We start from the raw sequence: 17,004 nt of genomic DNA, 5'->3' as shown, positions 1-17,004 counted from the left end.
GAAAGTATTATTAATTTTTGGGCATGGAATTGAAAAAAGCATTATTATAACAAGGAAGAAACATTATAAGGATTTTTAGTCGTATAATAGGTAAGTCACGCGATTATTATGTTGATTCAAATAGAATATTTTTACAGAAACGAAAATGCAAATAATTTCAGTGTGGAAACATATACACAAAAAAAACATCTGGCAGCTCTGCATAACGAAACGTGACATTAGATTATTTTGTTTTGTAAAACTCTGTCGCAAGAAAATAGAGAAAAAGTATCAAATTATAAACAGGTAAAACATAATTTTACTTATTTACTATTCATATTGTGCTTATTCATTTATCAGTACTCTTTGATAAGATTACAATACGCCACAAAAAGAGATTCGTTCTTGTTTTTGCACAGAAAAATTATCATGGACACAGGTGAGTTGGATCTATTTATACATTTTTGATCACTCCTTATATTTTATTAGGTATATTTATCATGCGTATTAGTTGCAATTAAAATTTAGATAAACGGAATATTAGTTATTAGGTTGTAGAAACAGCGGCCCAAAAGTCTAGTTATTACCTGAGATGAAATTACTAGGTATGTCTGAAACTCGATTTGTTCAATTGCACAACATTTGAATGATTTAGTTTGAAAAATGTATTGGAGGGTAACCACTTCTCTCGGTGGGTCGTGATCCCACGAAACCAGTACGCTAGACAGGTGCTTTCCCTACTAAGCTACAAAGGACCCCCGGTGTTCTCCGCAGCTCAGAAGTCTACTGATGAGATCAAATTTCCAACACCAGGCACGTAGCCGAACTCTCGCAATCTACCCACGGAGGGAAGTGGTTGCGCTCCAATACATTTTTTCAAACTAAATCTTTCACATGTTGTGCAACTGCACAAATCGAGTTTCAGACATAAGTGCTGTCCAATGAGCAGCTCGAAGTAGCTCGAAGTTCGTCCCATCCCTCTCATGCCCATTTGTTAACAAAAAAGAACGAGAAGGACGGGAACAACTTCGAGCTACTTCGAGCTGCTCATTGGACAGCATTATAGTAATTGAGAGCTTCCCTCAGTCCTCATTGGAATCGATCGCAGAGCAGTAGTAGAGGCTTTTGCCCTACTAAAGTGGAAGACGGCGAGGATAGGCTTAACCATTAACTCTACCAAGACAAAGTACATGGTGGCAGGTAGAGATAGAGGCTCTAAGCCATGTACATACCATTAATGCTTTTGTATAAATACCATAACTACTTTCAATACTCAGCGAAGGCGATCAAATTCCCTACCTTACATGTACTTATAAAAAGTCACTACAGAACATTAGGTATCATTTTGATTGTGTATGATAGGTTTAAATTATGGAGACAAGTGAATTTACTCTGTTGTTTTAAAATCTGATAGCTAGAAAAGCTCAGTAAATATGAATAAACGCAATATAGTTCGAACCACTGTCTGTTAACCTATTTTCTTGCCCTTGGTAGTCTGTTTGTAGTATTGGATGTTTCACATTTGTTTAGTTTCATTCATCTCACAGATTTATATACCGTCGTCGGGAGTGAGAAAGGGTCACTGTTTCAACTACTTAGAATGCTTGTAGAACAGATTGAATGTATCTAATGTCACGAAGACTGAAATATAAGAGACCTTTTTGAACGATTTTGCTCTTAGACCTTAAGACGGCCGGTGAGAACGATGACCCATTCTCACCCCAGGCCCATTGCTACCCCCCGATGAGGGCATATAAATCATTTACAACATAATACCCAAATAAATAAAGGGCTACATTTTCTGCTTTTTTTTCTGGTATCATTATCTAAGCCCGTACACGTGGCGATGGAATGGAAAATGAAGCACTAGCTGTTGGGCCATCCTCGTTACAACAGCAGCGCAAATCATCCGATACTCACTTAACTGCAAACCAGGTACTAAAGCTGCCCACTGACCTAGAGTTCCAACGATTGCTACCTCATTGTGGCCCAAATCCGGTTTACCGTCCTACGGAACTTGTTACAGCCGGACACGCCTCACTGCCGCCGACTATCCCCAAGGGTAAAATTTTCAATTTAGTTCCTAAGTTGGTGCCTAGTAGCAGAACCGCTTGCGCCAACAGCAGTAGCTTGAAGAGTAGAGAACCAAAGTTTGTCCCATTTGAACCATACAAAGGAGCAGTTAACCCCATTATACCTTTCAAGAACAACGAGAACAGAGTGAAAATTATCGACAGAAATAATTTAGATCTGAATGTCCTAGTGTCACAAATGTCTACCATTACGAGCCAAGAGTTGAAGGGGAAGGAAGTGGAAAAAATGGAATTTAACAAAGAGAAACAAAAATATGAAGATCAAATAGGCGAACTGAAAAAGGAGCGTGACTACTATCAAAGTCAACTCAAATTTCAGGCGCAAGTAAACTCCGAACTGAAGAACCTGTTAGTCGCTGCTGTCGGGGAAGATCTGCAGACGAGAGTTAACGTTCTCACAGAAGATAAGTTGCATTTGGCGAGGAAGCTGCTGAATTCGGCGGAAAATCTGTCCTCCCACACAGAACAGATCGAATTTCTTGCTGGTCAAAGTGAAGTATGGCGCAGCAAGTTTCTGGCTAGCAGCCTGATGGTAGAAGAGCTTGCACGATGGAAGGCCAGTCTACTGCAGAAAAATCGGATGCTTCTTGCCTCAAACAAAGAAATGCTTGAAACGACCTCAAAGCTACGGGAAATGCAGCTTGATATTCTTCGAAATCTTAATTTTTTGTCCAACAACCAGAGCATCTCGCTGCAGTCTGCCAACGCATTGGACCTTTCTGCTGAGAGCGTCAATATCTCCCAGCAGCTTGTGCTAGCCCACTCGGCACTAGGAATGCCGGAATCTCTGGAACTAACCGGACTGGAATCGATGTGCCCAGCAGAGAAGCTAGCGGTTCAAGCACTGCAACATTCAAACGAACCGTTAATGAACACTGACGAAGCTTTTAGAGCCATAGTTGGACAAGCGTTTCCTTCCATCATCTCAATAAAACAGCAGATAATGGAGCCACAGCCCACAAGCGACCCTACCTTGGACGCATCGGCCGAGGATAAAACTCCACAAACGGAGCAGCAATAGCATCAGCAATAAAAAATAAGGTATGTTTTTTTTCGCATTGTTAGAACAAGATAAATATGATATGAACAAAATTTGTTAGACAGCATACGAAATTGTCTACTTTTATCGCGCATAAAATTGGATGATTTTTTTTAAATAGAATTTTATAACAAAATGCTTGGCATTCATCACACAAAAACAAGTTTATCGAAAGAACTATGCCTTTGAAACCTGGGATTTAAATTGGTCAAAAAACTATGATTTAAAAAATGAAAAGTTCATAATAAGCCCATATTCTGGAATAGACCGTTGAATAGTCTCGTATAACCTATGCATTAGGGTAGTTCAAAAAATCGATTTCCCTCCACCATTACTAATTATTGTAACAATTCCTTAAGATGCGGTTTTCGTTTAGTGAAAACTATTGTGTGTTCCTTTTAGCTATGTAGTAGGCTTTCTTTAAACCAGCGATTAATAGGGAAGCGCTATAATCCGTATAATAAAAAAAAATAGCCCCATTCTAAGGGAGCATCCATAAATTACGTAATGCTTGGAGTGGGGAAGGGGGTTGCCCAGAGTGTGACATTCCATACAAAGATGTTAAATGATTCATACAAAAGGTGTGACATACGGCAAGGGGTGTTGGAAATGGCCAATTTTTGCGTTACGTAATTAATGGATCTTCCCTAATTTGCATGAAAACTAAACGGCTTGTGCTAAATCAGTTTTTATCCAAGTCAGCTATTTTTTTTTGGAAAACACCTAGAACATGATACAGAATCAGATGAGCGTTGTGGAGCAAAATCGATTTTTGAACTATGCATATTATGTATTATGGTTCATATGACATTCTTTAATATCGTTCCACGGGTAACAACTTTACCAGTAGTGGGACTAACAAATGTTAGTTATACACATGAAATATATGAAAAGAGAAAAGTAGGAATTTTATTCCATTCACCACATTTTTGTTTACAAAACTGTCACCTAAGTCTAATAAATGCACTTAGAGGTAGCTTTTCCTTTTCCCATTTATCCCCATTGCAGCAACCGATTCAAAGGTTTGCTTTCGTTTCATCATCAAACAGCAGCTCGTCGCCATCGGGCAGCGGTCCAAAGAATCGATCAACCTGCTGGTTAGTTACTTCTTCCAACTTTGCCGGGTTCCATTTGGGGTTCTGATCGCGATCGATCAACACCGCACGAACCCCTTCCTTGAAATCACTCTGGATGACGCAGTGGACCGCCATGCGGAATTCCATCTTCAGGCAGCTACGCAGATCATATTTAAGACCAATGTCCAGCTGCTTCTTTGTGACCTTCATTGAAAGGGGAGACATTTTGGAAAGGGTCTTCAATGTGTTTTGGGCCCAATCGCTTCCATCCTTCTCCAAATTAGCTATGATGGATTCGACAGTAGGTCCACTGAAACATTCGTTGATCTGTTTCAAATGCGGAGCCAGAGTGAAGTCGGTATTATCTTCAACGTTGAACTTATTCAATACATCGACAACTTCCGAGCTGTTGCTTGTTGCGATCAGAGCCTTCTCCAAAGCCTCCACATCCTTACTGTTTACATAATGGGTTGCGATGCCAGCTTTTGTCACATCCTTCCCTTTGAGGCGGAAACCGGTCAATCCCAGATATAGACCTAATTTGCCCTGCAATCGTGGCAGGAAATATCCGCCACCTACATCTGGAAACAAACCGATAGCCGTTTCCGGCATAGCAAACATGGTTCTCTCAGTGGCCACTCGGTACTTTCCATGAACGGACAAACCGACGCCGCCACCCATTGTTATACCGTCCACAATGGCCACATAATCCGGTTTGTACGAGGAAATCAATTCGTTGAGCCGGTACTCCTCCCTGAAGAAATTTCTGGAAGATTCAACCGGCCCATTCTCGACTAGGGTTCGCACATCACCTCCGGCGCAGAACGACTTCTCGCCGGCGCCTTTTACCACTACCAGGCTCTTGTTGTTCTCCCAGGGTTTCATCACTCCGTATATTTGACGAACCATGTCCAAGTTGATTGCGTTCAGTGCCTTCGTGCGGTTCAGAGTAATTAAACCAACATTTTTGCCGACCTCCTCGGAGATGACCGTTTTCTCCGGTGCCGAAGACATTGCACGGGAGGCTAAAGGAACGTTTCTCCGAGTCAACCGAAGGAGCTGAAAAAAAACTTTATTATTCACCATTCTATGTCTCGGTTTTTAGATATTAAGCTGTACCATGGTTCTAAAAATTGACAAAGTAAACTTAAAAAGACGGCCGTAATCAGATGTGCGATTATGCAATCTAATTATGTTAGATGACGCAGCAGGTAGACACCAAACTTTTTATTTTTACGGTTATCAAACCGTCTCACTCTGTTTTTTATTTTGTGATTCCGGATTTTTCCACTTTTCATAAACAGCTGATACCTACACGCTAATTTTAATCCACACCCAAAAAAATCTGCACGTTGTTTCCACCTGAAAAAACACGTAGATTTTTTCCACCTGAAATTCACGTAACTTTTACTTGATTTTCCGGTAGAATTCTTATTCTACGTGATAATCAGGTAAGTTCTACCTGAGTTAGCAGATAGAATTCACTGGACACGTAACTTTCACCTGAATTTTCTGAAGCATATTCCATTACGTGTGCACGTAAAATGTACCTGAAAATTCAGGTGGAAACAACGTTCATATTGTCGGCGTAGCACCAACTTAGAATTCGGAAGTCCGGACTTCCGAACCGAACTTTCTTCCGAAGTTTTATCTGTCAAACTAATGAATGCGTTGTTTAGCGCATCTTCAGGGGAATCCAGCGCACTACTTCCGAAGTTGGGAAAGTTGCCTGTATCTGGAGAAAAATCCAACTTCGGTATAAAAAGCGGTATAAATTTATTCCGGATATACAATATTATTTGGAGTGCACACATCAGGCTATTGACATCCTATTGTTTAGCCCATCGCCAGATCGTAGCCAGGATGTCCCGGGCTATAATTTTTTTCATACTGCGTTTCAATGATGACAGCGGGCTATGTCTATTGATGATGATGACACCACGCTTGTCACCGGCTCGGCACACATAGACTGATAACGCCAGGGGGAGAAGGTGGAGCACTGAATCCCTACCCCAACATGTGCGACATCTGGATTTGGTTCTAAACTGTAAACAACAGTGTTAATTCTCTACCACATTTTTGTTATGGCGAGGCAATTTTTATGCACACTTTTGTTTTCGATATTTTATCAAAATTAAACACTCATGGCGGTAAGCTCCAACGAGGATAATACGAGCTTTAATACGTATTTGAGAAAATCCAGGTTTAAATTTAATACTTCATTCGGTAAGCATCAATCTCGTATTAAGTACTCAGCCATTTATCACGTTGCAGTGTAGTGAGAAAGTGTGAGTATGAGGATGATATAATAGAAAATAATCAACGATAATTTTTGTTATGTTTACATTCATTCATTCTATACATAAAATTATTATAATTTTGGTTCAGAGAAGTCGAGGAACAATCGATTTCTCAAGAAACTTATTTGTTTCAACCCGGGTTCAGCTTCGTTTGCAAAAATTATCCAGCAAAACTAAGATTTTCGGTGAAGTAACAGCATAAGGAAAAGGTGTGAACTCGTTTGGATCCCGGCCAACTTTGACGAGCTTTCGTTGGCGTTGAAGTGTTCTCCGTGACCAGACCCACATAGAAACGCTTCGGAGGACGATTCCATTCTGCCGGACAGGCACCCTCCAGCATGGCTTGCGACGATGACTGTGTAAGAGCTAAATATTTGTTCACCGTTATGATGTCGTTCAGGGTAGATGTTGGAATGTCCGACATTGAAATCAATGCTACCGGATGGAAGGAGTCTTCCTTGAAGATCAATAGAATGTCTATATAGCGAAGGATGCACTTTATCTTGAATTTGTTATGATTTCTGGGAATTGAGCTGCACCAATCCAAACGCCACCCGTTCCCGGAACCGGAATGCTGTAATCAGGTATCGAATACGTGGCGGCGATCGTGGTTCCATCACCAATGCCCGCAGTCAATTGTCAAACCATCGATCGATCGATCCATCGTCTTTTGATGGCAACAGCAGCAGTAAAGCAGCTTCTGACATAATTGTGAACATCTAAAACCATGATCATGCAAGACAACGATTGTACTTGGCCGCCTTCATACACGAGAAACACTAATCCGAAATATCTGTGGAGTGTGATTACTTTTCGAAACAATGTTGTGCTTGTACCATCAGAGATAACAAGAATACCAATAAAAAGTTACTTTGAAATTCTCACAGTAACTCTTTTGGGAATCAAGAAAGAAATTCCATTGGTTATTTCTGTGGGAACTTTTTCAGCAATTCCTTTGAGAACTCTTTCAGAAAATCATCCAGTAAATCTACCAAGAATATTTCCAGGATATTTTCAGAAAATCTGAAATCAAAATTTAAGACATTCTTCCAAGATGTTTTTTAGGAATTGCAAGCAGCGTTATTTTAGAAAATTCGTACTGGAGTTGCTTCAAAAAATCCTAGATATTCCTTTAAAAATATCGATGAGAGTCGTGCTGAAGTTTGTTAAGAAATTCAAATTTTATACCTCAAGGAGTTCCTCCCGAATTCTTCTTGGAATTCCTCCTCCATTTTTCAGGTATTCGTACGAATGTTTTCCATGGAATTCCACCAGAAGTTTCTTCTAGAATTCTCCTAGAAGTTCCTCCTGGAATCTCTCAAAGTTTCTTCTGAAATACCTCCAGAAATTCCTCCTAGAATTCCTCCAGGGGTTCCTACTGGAATTCCTCCGGAAGTTTATTCTGGAGCTCATCCAGCAATTCCTCTACTAGTTCCTTATTGAATTCATTATGTAGTTCTTTCTGAAATTCCTCCAGGAGTTAGCCCTGGAATTTCCCCAAGGTTTCCTTCTAGAATTTTCCCAGGAGTCCCCCCTGAAATTCTTACGGGAATTGGATTGCCTCCACGAATTCCTTTTGGCATTGTTCCAGGAGTTCTTCCTGAAGTTCTAAGTGGAATTCCTTCTAGAGTTACTCCTGGAATTTCCCCAGGGGTTTCTTCAGGAATTTTTTCAGGTGTCCCTCGTCAAATTTCTCCAGGAGTTCTTGCTGGATTTTCTTAAGGGATTCCTCCTGGTATTTTCCTAGGAGTTGCTCCTGAAATTTTCTCAGAAGTTTCTCCGGGAATTCCAGGTGTTCCGAAAAAAAATCCGAGAATTCCTTCAGCAATATCTCGAGTAATATCTTCAGAAATGTATCCGGGAATTCCTCCAAGAATTTCTCCGGAAGCTAATCCAGGAATTCCTCCGGAATTCATCCAGGAATTCTTCTGGAATTCCTCCAAGAATTGTTCCAAAAGTTCCGCCAGAAATTCCTCCGGAAGCTCCTCCAAAAATTCATCCAAAAGCTCCACCAGGAATTCCCCTGGAAGCTCCTCCGGAAGTTCCTCCAGAAATTCCTCCTCTTCCAGAAGTTACTCCGCAAGTTCCTCCGAAATTCCTCCTGGAATTACTCCAGAAGTTCCTCCAGGAATTCCTCCGGAAGTTCCTTCAGAAATTTCTATGGAAGTGTCTTAGGATACTCCGCTGGAAGTGTCTTCAGGAATCCCTGGGGGAACTTCCGGAGAAACTAACGCAGGAACTCCCGGAGGAATTCCTCAAAGAACTTTAGGAGGAATTCCTCAAGGAACTTCCGGAGGAATTCTTCAAGGAACTTCCGGAGGAATTGCTCAAGGAACTTCCGGAGGATTTCTCAAGGAACTTCCAGAGGAATTCCTTAAGGAACTTCCCGAGGAATTCTTCAAGGAACTTGCGGAGGAATTCATCAAGGAACTTCCGGAGGAATTCCTCAAGGAACTTCCGGAGGAATTCCTCAAGGATCTTTCGGAGGAATTCCTCAAGGATCTTTCGGAGGAATTCCTCAAGGAACTTCCGGAGGAATTCCTCAAGGAACGTCCAGAGGAATTCCTCAAGAAACTTCCGGAGGAATTCTTCAAGGAACTTCCGGAGGAATTCTTCAAGGAACTTCCGGAGGAATTCTTCAAGGAACTTCCAGAGGAATTCTTCAAAGAACTTCCGGAGCAATTCCTCAAGGAACTTCCGGAGAAACTCCTCTAGGAACTTCCGGAGTAATTCCTCAAGGAACTTCCGGAGGAATTCCTCAAGGAACTTCCAGAGGAATTTCTCAAGGAACTTCCAGAGGAATTCGTCAAGGAACTTCCGGAGGAATTCGTCAAGGAACTTCCGGAGGAATTCCTCAAGGAACTTCCGGAGGAATTCCTCAAGGAACTTCCGAAGGAATTCCTCAAGGATCTTTCGGAGGAATTCCTCAAGGAACTTCCGGGGGAATTCCTCAAGAAACTTCCGGAGGAATTCTTCAAGTAACTTCCGGAGGAATTCTTCAAGGAACTTCCGGAGGAATTCTTCAAAGAACTTCCGGAGCAATTCCTCAATGAACTTCCGGAGAAACTCCTCAAGGAACTTCCGGAGAAATTCCTCAAGGCACTTCCGGAGGAATTCCTCAAGGAACTTCCGGAGGAATTCCTCAAGGATCTTTCGGAGGAATTTCTCAAGGAACTTCCAGGGAATTCCTCAAGGAACTTCCGGAGGAATTCCTCAAGGAACTTCCGGAGGAATTCCTCAAGGAACTTCCGGAGGAATTTCTCAAGGAACTTCTGCAGGAACATTTAAAGAAATTCGTACAGAAACTTTCGAAGGAATAATAATTAAGGAATTCCTGGAGGAACTTCCGGAAGAATTTAAGAAGGCACCCTCGAAGGAATACCTGGATGAACTTTCGGGGGAATTCCTGGAGGAACCTCCGGAGGAATTTCTCAAAGAACTACCGGAGGTATTCTTCAATGAACTTCTGGAGCAATACCTAGGGAACTTCCAGTGGAATTCCTCGAGGAATTTTCGTAGGAAATCCTCAAGGAACTTCCGGAAGAATTCCTTAAGGAATTTCCGGAAGAATTTCTTAAGGAACTTCCGGGATGGACTTCCAAAGGGAATTCCGAGAAGCACTTCCAAAGGAATTCCTAGAGAAACTTCCGGAGCAACTCTTGAAGAAACTTCCGGAGGAACTCCTGAAGGAATTTTCGATGGAACTTCTGAAGGAACTTCCGGAGGAACCTTTTGCGGAACTCCCAGATGAACTCCTAAAGGAACTTCCAGACGAACTCCTAAACGAACTTCCGGAAGAATCTTTGGAGGAATTCTTGGAGAAACTTTAGGAATGAATTACTGGAGGAACTTCCGGTGGAATTCCTAGTGAAACTTCAGAAGAATTACTCAAAAAACTTCCGGTGAAATTCCTCAAGGATCTTCCGGAGGAATCCTTCAAGGAACTTCTGGAGCAATTCCTAGGGAACTTCCGGAGAAACTCCTTATGGAACTTCCAGTGGAATTCCTCAAGGAACTTTCGGAGGAAATCCTCAAAGAACTTTCGGAGGGGATTCTCCAGAATTTTTGGGATTTGTCACACATTTTCATCTGAATCCAATAGAAATTCCAAAGGAATTACAAAGAATGACCGCAAGAAATTTCCAGAATTCCCGAAGGAATTTTCCCAAGTTCCCAGTTATTTACCAAAATAACTCGCTTGAGTTACCCAGAATCCCCCTAAATTTCATACGGATTCACTACAATCCGGATTATTGAAAATTTCCACAGGGTTTCTTCAGATTACCATAGAACTTTGATCAGTAACTCCCTGTAAAAAATAGTTTGAACGTATGATTATAATTCCTATATTATACAATCATTCTCCATTTTTTTTTCTTTTATTCAAAAGTTGACATAAATACAACGCGTATCATTCTGATTCTTCTCATATATTTTATATTCATTGTAAAGCACCGTGCTGCTACCTATTTAACATCCAACATTTCAGGCGAAGGAAACTGTAGTGACCACCATCAAATTAACGTTACTATTCCAAAAACTTCGTAAATCTCAAATTGATTGCTTTTCTTCTTCGCCTCGCACATCCCAGAACATGTCCCCATCCAGCGGGACGCCGACGAGTGGAGTAGTTGGGGTGGTCGCGGCGATCCCGTCCTACAAATTGAACTGGGCAAGTGGGCTGATCTGATGCTGGTGGCACCGCAGGACGCGAACACACTAGCCAAAATGGTATACGGTTCGTGTGACAATCTGCAACTTTGTACGGCGAGGGCATTTGACTTTGAAAACCCGTTGTTTTTGCCACGAACAACCGTCGTGCATCATCCGTGCACGGGACCGCAGATCGACACGCTCCGGTCGTGGGGCTTCAAGGAGATTCCGTGTGTGACCACGACGTTGATGTGCGGTGATACGGGATTGGGCGCGATGGCTAAGGTTGAATCGATCGTGCAACAGGTGGCGGGATGTTTGAGGAGATGGAGGTTTATCTCCCTGGTATCGCTCCAAAGCCGCCGGCAAATTCATTTCAGCTAGGTTGTTTTGGCCTCAATGGCATTGCTGTTGGACAAGCAAACTGTAACGAGAAATGAGGAAAATAATTTATAAATAATTTCGACGATTCCTATTTTTAATACTTACACATTATTTGCCTCCTTTTTATTTTGCTTTCGCCTAAACGCAGGTGGATTTTTGTTGAAATTATTCAACAATGCAAACTTGTAGGTAGGTTGAGAGCGCGATAACAGACTATCCAAATTGAAAACAAAGACAGAAAGTGACATTTGCATCACATACATATGTGTTAGTGAGAGCAAGTTAATATTTGGCTGCGTACTAACAGAAAATCTCGGATTAACTTAATACTCCGAAATCGGAGTATTAAAAGAAAATCCGAGATTAAATTTGAGGATAATACTGCTTGAAGCTTATCGAAATCGAGGATAATACGAGATTCGCGTATTATCCTCGTTGGAGCTTACCGCCATCAATCATGCAGCAATATAACGATGTGGTACCCGAAAAAAAAATATTATAGAAAAACAATACAATGTATTGTAACATCACTATAAAACACAATAAATTTACAATAAATTTGAATGTAGATGAAATAATAGAAATACATTAGAATTTATTGTTATGAACCATTCATTAAATTGTAAATGAAGTTTTCGCATTAGACCGTACGGGTTGTTAAGCATCGTAACTATACAAAATTTGATATTTTTTCATACATATTTTTTTGTCAAACAATAGAGTGTATCGTAAATATATTGTTGAAATATCGGAAGAAAACCGTTCAAATTACATTAGGTTGAATTGTATTTTTATAGTAAAACAATACGATATTGGAGTTATTAATTGTGAGAGCTTTGCCTGTCAAAAGTGGAGTTTTAAGAAAAACACTGCATATTTGCGGCAATAGGATAAATATTGTTATATTGCTAATATACAATTTGAACAAAATTTTCAGAAGTTATCAATGATTAAAATTTATGCACTAACATGTTCTAAAAACAATTGGAAGTATTGTTACATTAGAGAACAATGTTAATATATTATATCCACGGTGTTGATATAATATGGACAACTATCGAGAAACAATATATCCTATTGTATACCGTAGAGCATATGGTAATTCAATTGTTTACACTGTTGAGCCTATGGTACACTTTTATCCGGGTATGCTTGAGTTACCTGCTTGATTATAGGGACTCGAAAAAGAATTTATTTGCAGTAACTAACCGAATATAAAAATGTTCACATTAACGATTGCGCCCTAACACCGGTTCTAAGCTTCGATGCAGAGTACACGAGCTTTGTTCGCCAGTGACAGGCGTATGAGGCCCTTGGATAACGCTGATAACAAAATCATCAGTCTTTGTTATTAAAAAGACACGGGGCAAACAGTCGGCAGGGTCGGCAGTGACATGAAGAGGCCTATAGCTCCTTGAACGACATTAGCTGTCACATTAAAAGGCCTATTAAAAATGCTGTTTTTGACCGTTTGTTGACGCATGCATCAGAAGAAAATCGTCCTCAAAACGTTCACAACACAAAATCTATTTCAAAACGCGCTTGTTTCACTCGTTCCAGTATTTTCAATTTGATTCTCCTACATTAAAAATATAACAAGTGAATAACTACAGTGAAAGTGATTCCTACAATGTCCGATGACGAAGAGCTAGTTTATGTGAAGCGGCCCAAAACGATTCATTATGGTTCGCTGGAGGATACGGAGCGAATGCGCCAGCTGAAGGATTCTGGATCGGAATTGTACCAAGGGGCAGGCAGCTCCAGCGACATTGGGCAAATTTTTACCTCCAGTGAGTATTTTGACTTGGAAAATGAAGTTTCGAAGGACAAGGCCGCGCTACTTGAAGAGTTCGAGCGAAAGAAGAAAGCCCGCCAAATTCATGTCAGTACGGATGATTCGGAGGTGAAGAAGAATTTACGAGCGTTGAACGAACCGATTTGTTACTTTGGAGAAGGACCGGCCGAACGGCGCATACGTCTGAAGGAGTTGCTCGCATCTCTGGGGGAAAGTGCTATTCCGCAGAAAAGCACCAAGGATGAGGACAAGAAGCAACAGGTGCACAAGGAGCAAGAATCCACATGGTATCACGAAGGACCGGAATCGCTTAGGGTTGCACGAGTTTGGTTGGCAAATTACTCACTGCCGCGGGCCAAGAAACGTTTGGAGGAAGCTGCTGAGCAACTGCAACTTCCAAGTGCTACCAAAGCGGGTCGTATGGTTGAATTGCAGAAACGGATACAATCGCTAGCTCCTCTGTGCAGTCAGGTAGGAGATGTGAGACCGATCACCAATTGTAGTTTCAACCACGACTCAAGTCTGTTATTGACATCCAGCTTAAGTTCCATGTGTAAGGTATGGTCGGTACCAGACTGTAATCTGGTGCAAACTTTGCGCGGTCATCAATTCTATGTTAGCGCTATCGCATTTCGAGATGGAATAGCAACAGACTCGAAGGGGGAGGTGGCGATGGCATCGGGTTGTTACGATGGCACTGTTAAGCTGTGGTCTTTCGATAGCGAAGAAGCCGTAGCAGACATCAACGGGCACGTACCGCATCGAGTGTCTCGTTTGGCGTTCCATCCCTCTGGACGATTCCTGGGAACGGCATGTTATGATTCGTCCTGGCGGTTGTGGGATTTGGAACAGAAGCAAGAGGTATTGCATCAAGAAGGACACGCCAAAGCGGTTCATTGCATCGCATTTCAAGTGGACGGAAGCGTCTGCGTCACCGGAGGACTGGATGCTTTTGGGCGTGTTTGGGATCTTCGTACCGGACGATGTATCATGTTCCTGGAAGGGCATCTTAGTGCGATTTACGGTGTTGACTTTTCACCGAATGGGTATCACATTGCGACAGGAAGTCAGGATAATTCATGCAAGATTTGGGACCTGAGGAGACGACACCCGGTGTACACGATTCCAGCGCACGCAAATTTGATATCCGACGTCAAGTATCAGAAAAATGGAGGCCACTTTCTGGTGACATCCAGTTATGACAATACGGCAAAGATTTGGTCAAACAAAACGTGGCAACCACTGAAGACGCTGTCGGGGCATGATAGCAAGGTGATGAGTATCGATATTTCACCCAATTCTCAGCACATTGCCACCACTTCGTATGATCGTACGTTTAAACTGTGGAGTCCTGAATAATGTTTGATCTAAGATAATACAATTTTCTAGAAAACCAAACTATTATTTTTAAATTGAGCTATAATTTGATATCACAGTCCTATCCTCACTTGTCATAAGACGAGTTTATACAGTCCCATTGAATTCCACCACTTAATTGTATCTTGACAGATACGTATTTCGACCTCAAAAGTAAGGCCGTCTTCAGTGTCTTGTACTTGACTCGACTTGACACTGAAGACGGCCTTACTTTTGAGGTCGAAATACGTATCTGTCAAGATACAATTAAGTGGTGGAATTCAATGGGACTGTATAAACTCGTCTTATGACAAGTGAAGACATTCCACTAAAAAGCTCAAAATAATTTTCTTATCAGTCCTATCCTGTTTACAACAGTTCAATGCTCAGCAGTCTAGATGAGATTTCTTGAGCAGAAATCCTCTAATCTGAGTTCTTTTCTTTCCACGACGACCAGATTACAATAAAAGAAGGAATCATCCTCAATCCTCAAATTATACTAGGGGAACTGTCTCGATCTCCATCTCACTGAACACATATTCATCTCAGCGCGAAACAAAGAAATACACAAAAACAAGAAACAAATCATACTGCTTTCCACTGTTTTGTTTTTGATGGGATGAATATAGGAGCCATAAGATGCATTCCAAGAGCAGTTCATCTACATAGATTAGACACTATTGAGTGAAATTTCAGCTGCATGTCATACCCTATATTTTCGGTATCGCTCTAAATATATCAGCATAGACTAGAGATTGAAATCTCTGTACAATGTCACGTGTCTTGTCATAATGTCTTTTGAATGACATTTTGCCTCCCACGCCTCAGGTTACATATTTACAGCAATGTCTTGCTACACAAATTTGTAGGGATATTTAAGGAAAAAGTTCGTCATACCTCATGAATTGATATCTATCTTCTGAAAAAAGTAATCTTAATGACATTTTACAACACTACTAGTGATATTCATGTTGCTTTTTAAATCTCCATCCAGATTGCTATCAAGGTGGGTGTAGTTGATTTCAATTTTGGTGGTAACAGCTGACCATCTGACTGGAGCCGCTTGTCTTAGAACCGTGTGAGTCAAAAGCGAACCAAGACATTGTCCGTTTCCCGTACGACAAAGTTCAAATCGGGGTTGTCTGCAACGAAGATTCGTCCTCTCTTGGTAACCGTCATCCGAAGCTGTGACTGCTTGTTCTTCAGTAACTCGAGTGACTGGCTTGCGATGATGTCATAAGGTCTGCCCGAGAAGATGGCGATGTCGGGCGCATAATCGTGCTGGAACTTGATGCTTATGCCACAGACAAACAGACGTAACACTGATGAATTTACCATCGTCCATGCTCTGAACGGTCGTTTTAAATTACTCTAAATACTACTCGTTTCACACCTAGAGGCGCGCGCATCGTTTTCCTTTAGATTTGACAATAGAGGTAATAAACTATAGAGGACGATTGTCGCTGCGGTTCCCTTTGTTATCGTTCTCAAACATGTTGGGTACCTATCTGTCAAAACGTACTGATTTTTCCTTCGTTGACATTTAGTGCCCTATCTTCGCCAGCAAAATATGTTTCGCCAGTGACGACAGTGACAATCTTCCTCTATAGTTTATTACCTCTATTGATTTGACATCTCACACTAGCGTCGTCTGTTGACATTGTCGTACTAAACAACATTTCGTCCCATTTAAGGTGGTTATACAATAAAGCCACAAATCGGCCATCTTGGAAACCACGTGCTTTTTCTAGTGATTTTTCAAGAGCACGAATTATGACAAGCACAACGTCCATGGGGATGAAACATCCGTAGATCGTTTGCTTACTTATGCTAAATAATCGACTTTAATTTCAGCATTGTACGAAAATTATAACACTAGATTTGAACTTTTGATAATAGGAGTAGAAAGCCGTGTGGTGAATTTAAAATTCACAACATGGCTTGATTGCACAATCACCTTAATTCCACCACTTGATGGGAAGGTACAAACTCGTCTTATGACAAGTGAAGACATTCCACTAAAAGGCTCAAAATAATTTTCTTAACATTTCGTGCAATATGCACACGAGATGGTGATAAAGAAACTGGGCGATGCATTATTCGGGAAATTGTTCTAGCTTTTACGTTTGTCTGTGCTTATATCGTGGAAACGAAATAGAACCAATTTTCGCTTGTTGCCAATGTTTCGTACCGTGTGGATATTCTTGGTTTATAAAAGCAGGGAATCAATAGGTATTCGAGCAACGACCAACAATATACCCATATATAACAATATACCCTCATCAACAGAACTTGTTATAACAACAATCGCAACAAGGGGTTTACTGAA

General features: G+C 41.2%; 4 protein-coding genes across 7 annotated transcripts in view; 3 read left to right on the top strand and 1 right to left on the bottom strand.

The window, feature by feature from the left end:
- Positions 1–195: 195 nt before the first annotated feature.
- Positions 196–17,004, top strand: part of LOC134205016 (golgin-45) — a 50,179-nt gene continuing 33,370 nt past the window's right edge. Inside the window, exons 1-3 of one of the 4 annotated variants that reach the window (XM_062679870.1) lie at positions 196–285; positions 354–418; positions 1,811–3,113. In XM_062679870.1, coding sequence (XP_062535854.1) covers positions 409–418; positions 1,811–3,093 — 1,293 coding nt within the window. In that variant the 5' untranslated portion in view covers positions 196–285; positions 354–408 and the 3' untranslated portion in view covers positions 3,094–3,113. Of the gene's footprint in view, positions 419–1,810; positions 3,248–17,004 lie in introns of those variants that run through there. The other 3 variants (XM_062679869.1, XM_062679872.1, XM_062679871.1) reach the window with 3 other exon arrangements.
- LOC134205017 (3-hydroxyisobutyryl-CoA hydrolase, mitochondrial) lies at positions 3,995–5,526 on the bottom strand. The gene is made up of 2 exons (XM_062679873.1): positions 5,307–5,526; positions 3,995–5,246 (listed from the first exon to the last, which is right to left on the bottom strand). Exons 1-2 carry the CDS (start codon positions 5,307–5,309, stop codon positions 4,128–4,130), a joined length of 1,122 nt encoding a protein of 373 aa, XP_062535857.1. The 5' UTR covers positions 5,310–5,526; the 3' UTR covers positions 3,995–4,127.
- LOC134205010 (phosphopantothenoylcysteine decarboxylase-like) lies at positions 11,051–11,558 on the top strand (the record flags this gene model as incomplete). The annotated part of the gene is made up of 1 exon (XM_062679863.1): positions 11,051–11,558. A coding segment is annotated over one exon (474 nt), but the record flags the coding sequence as incomplete, so codon positions are not given.
- Positions 12,970–14,717, top strand: LOC134205009 (U4/U6 small nuclear ribonucleoprotein Prp4). Its single transcript, XM_062679862.1, has one exon. It carries the CDS (start codon positions 13,155–13,157, stop codon positions 14,676–14,678), a length of 1,524 nt encoding a protein of 507 aa, XP_062535846.1. The 5' UTR covers positions 12,970–13,154; the 3' UTR covers positions 14,679–14,717.

This window comes from Armigeres subalbatus, chromosome 1 (assembly GCF_024139115.2).
Source record: "Armigeres subalbatus isolate Guangzhou_Male chromosome 1, GZ_Asu_2, whole genome shotgun sequence".
NCBI lineage: Eukaryota > Metazoa > Arthropoda > Insecta > Diptera > Culicidae > Armigeres > Armigeres subalbatus.
The sequence above is the reverse complement of the archived record's forward strand: the minus strand, read 5'-3'. Positions and strand labels throughout refer to the sequence as shown.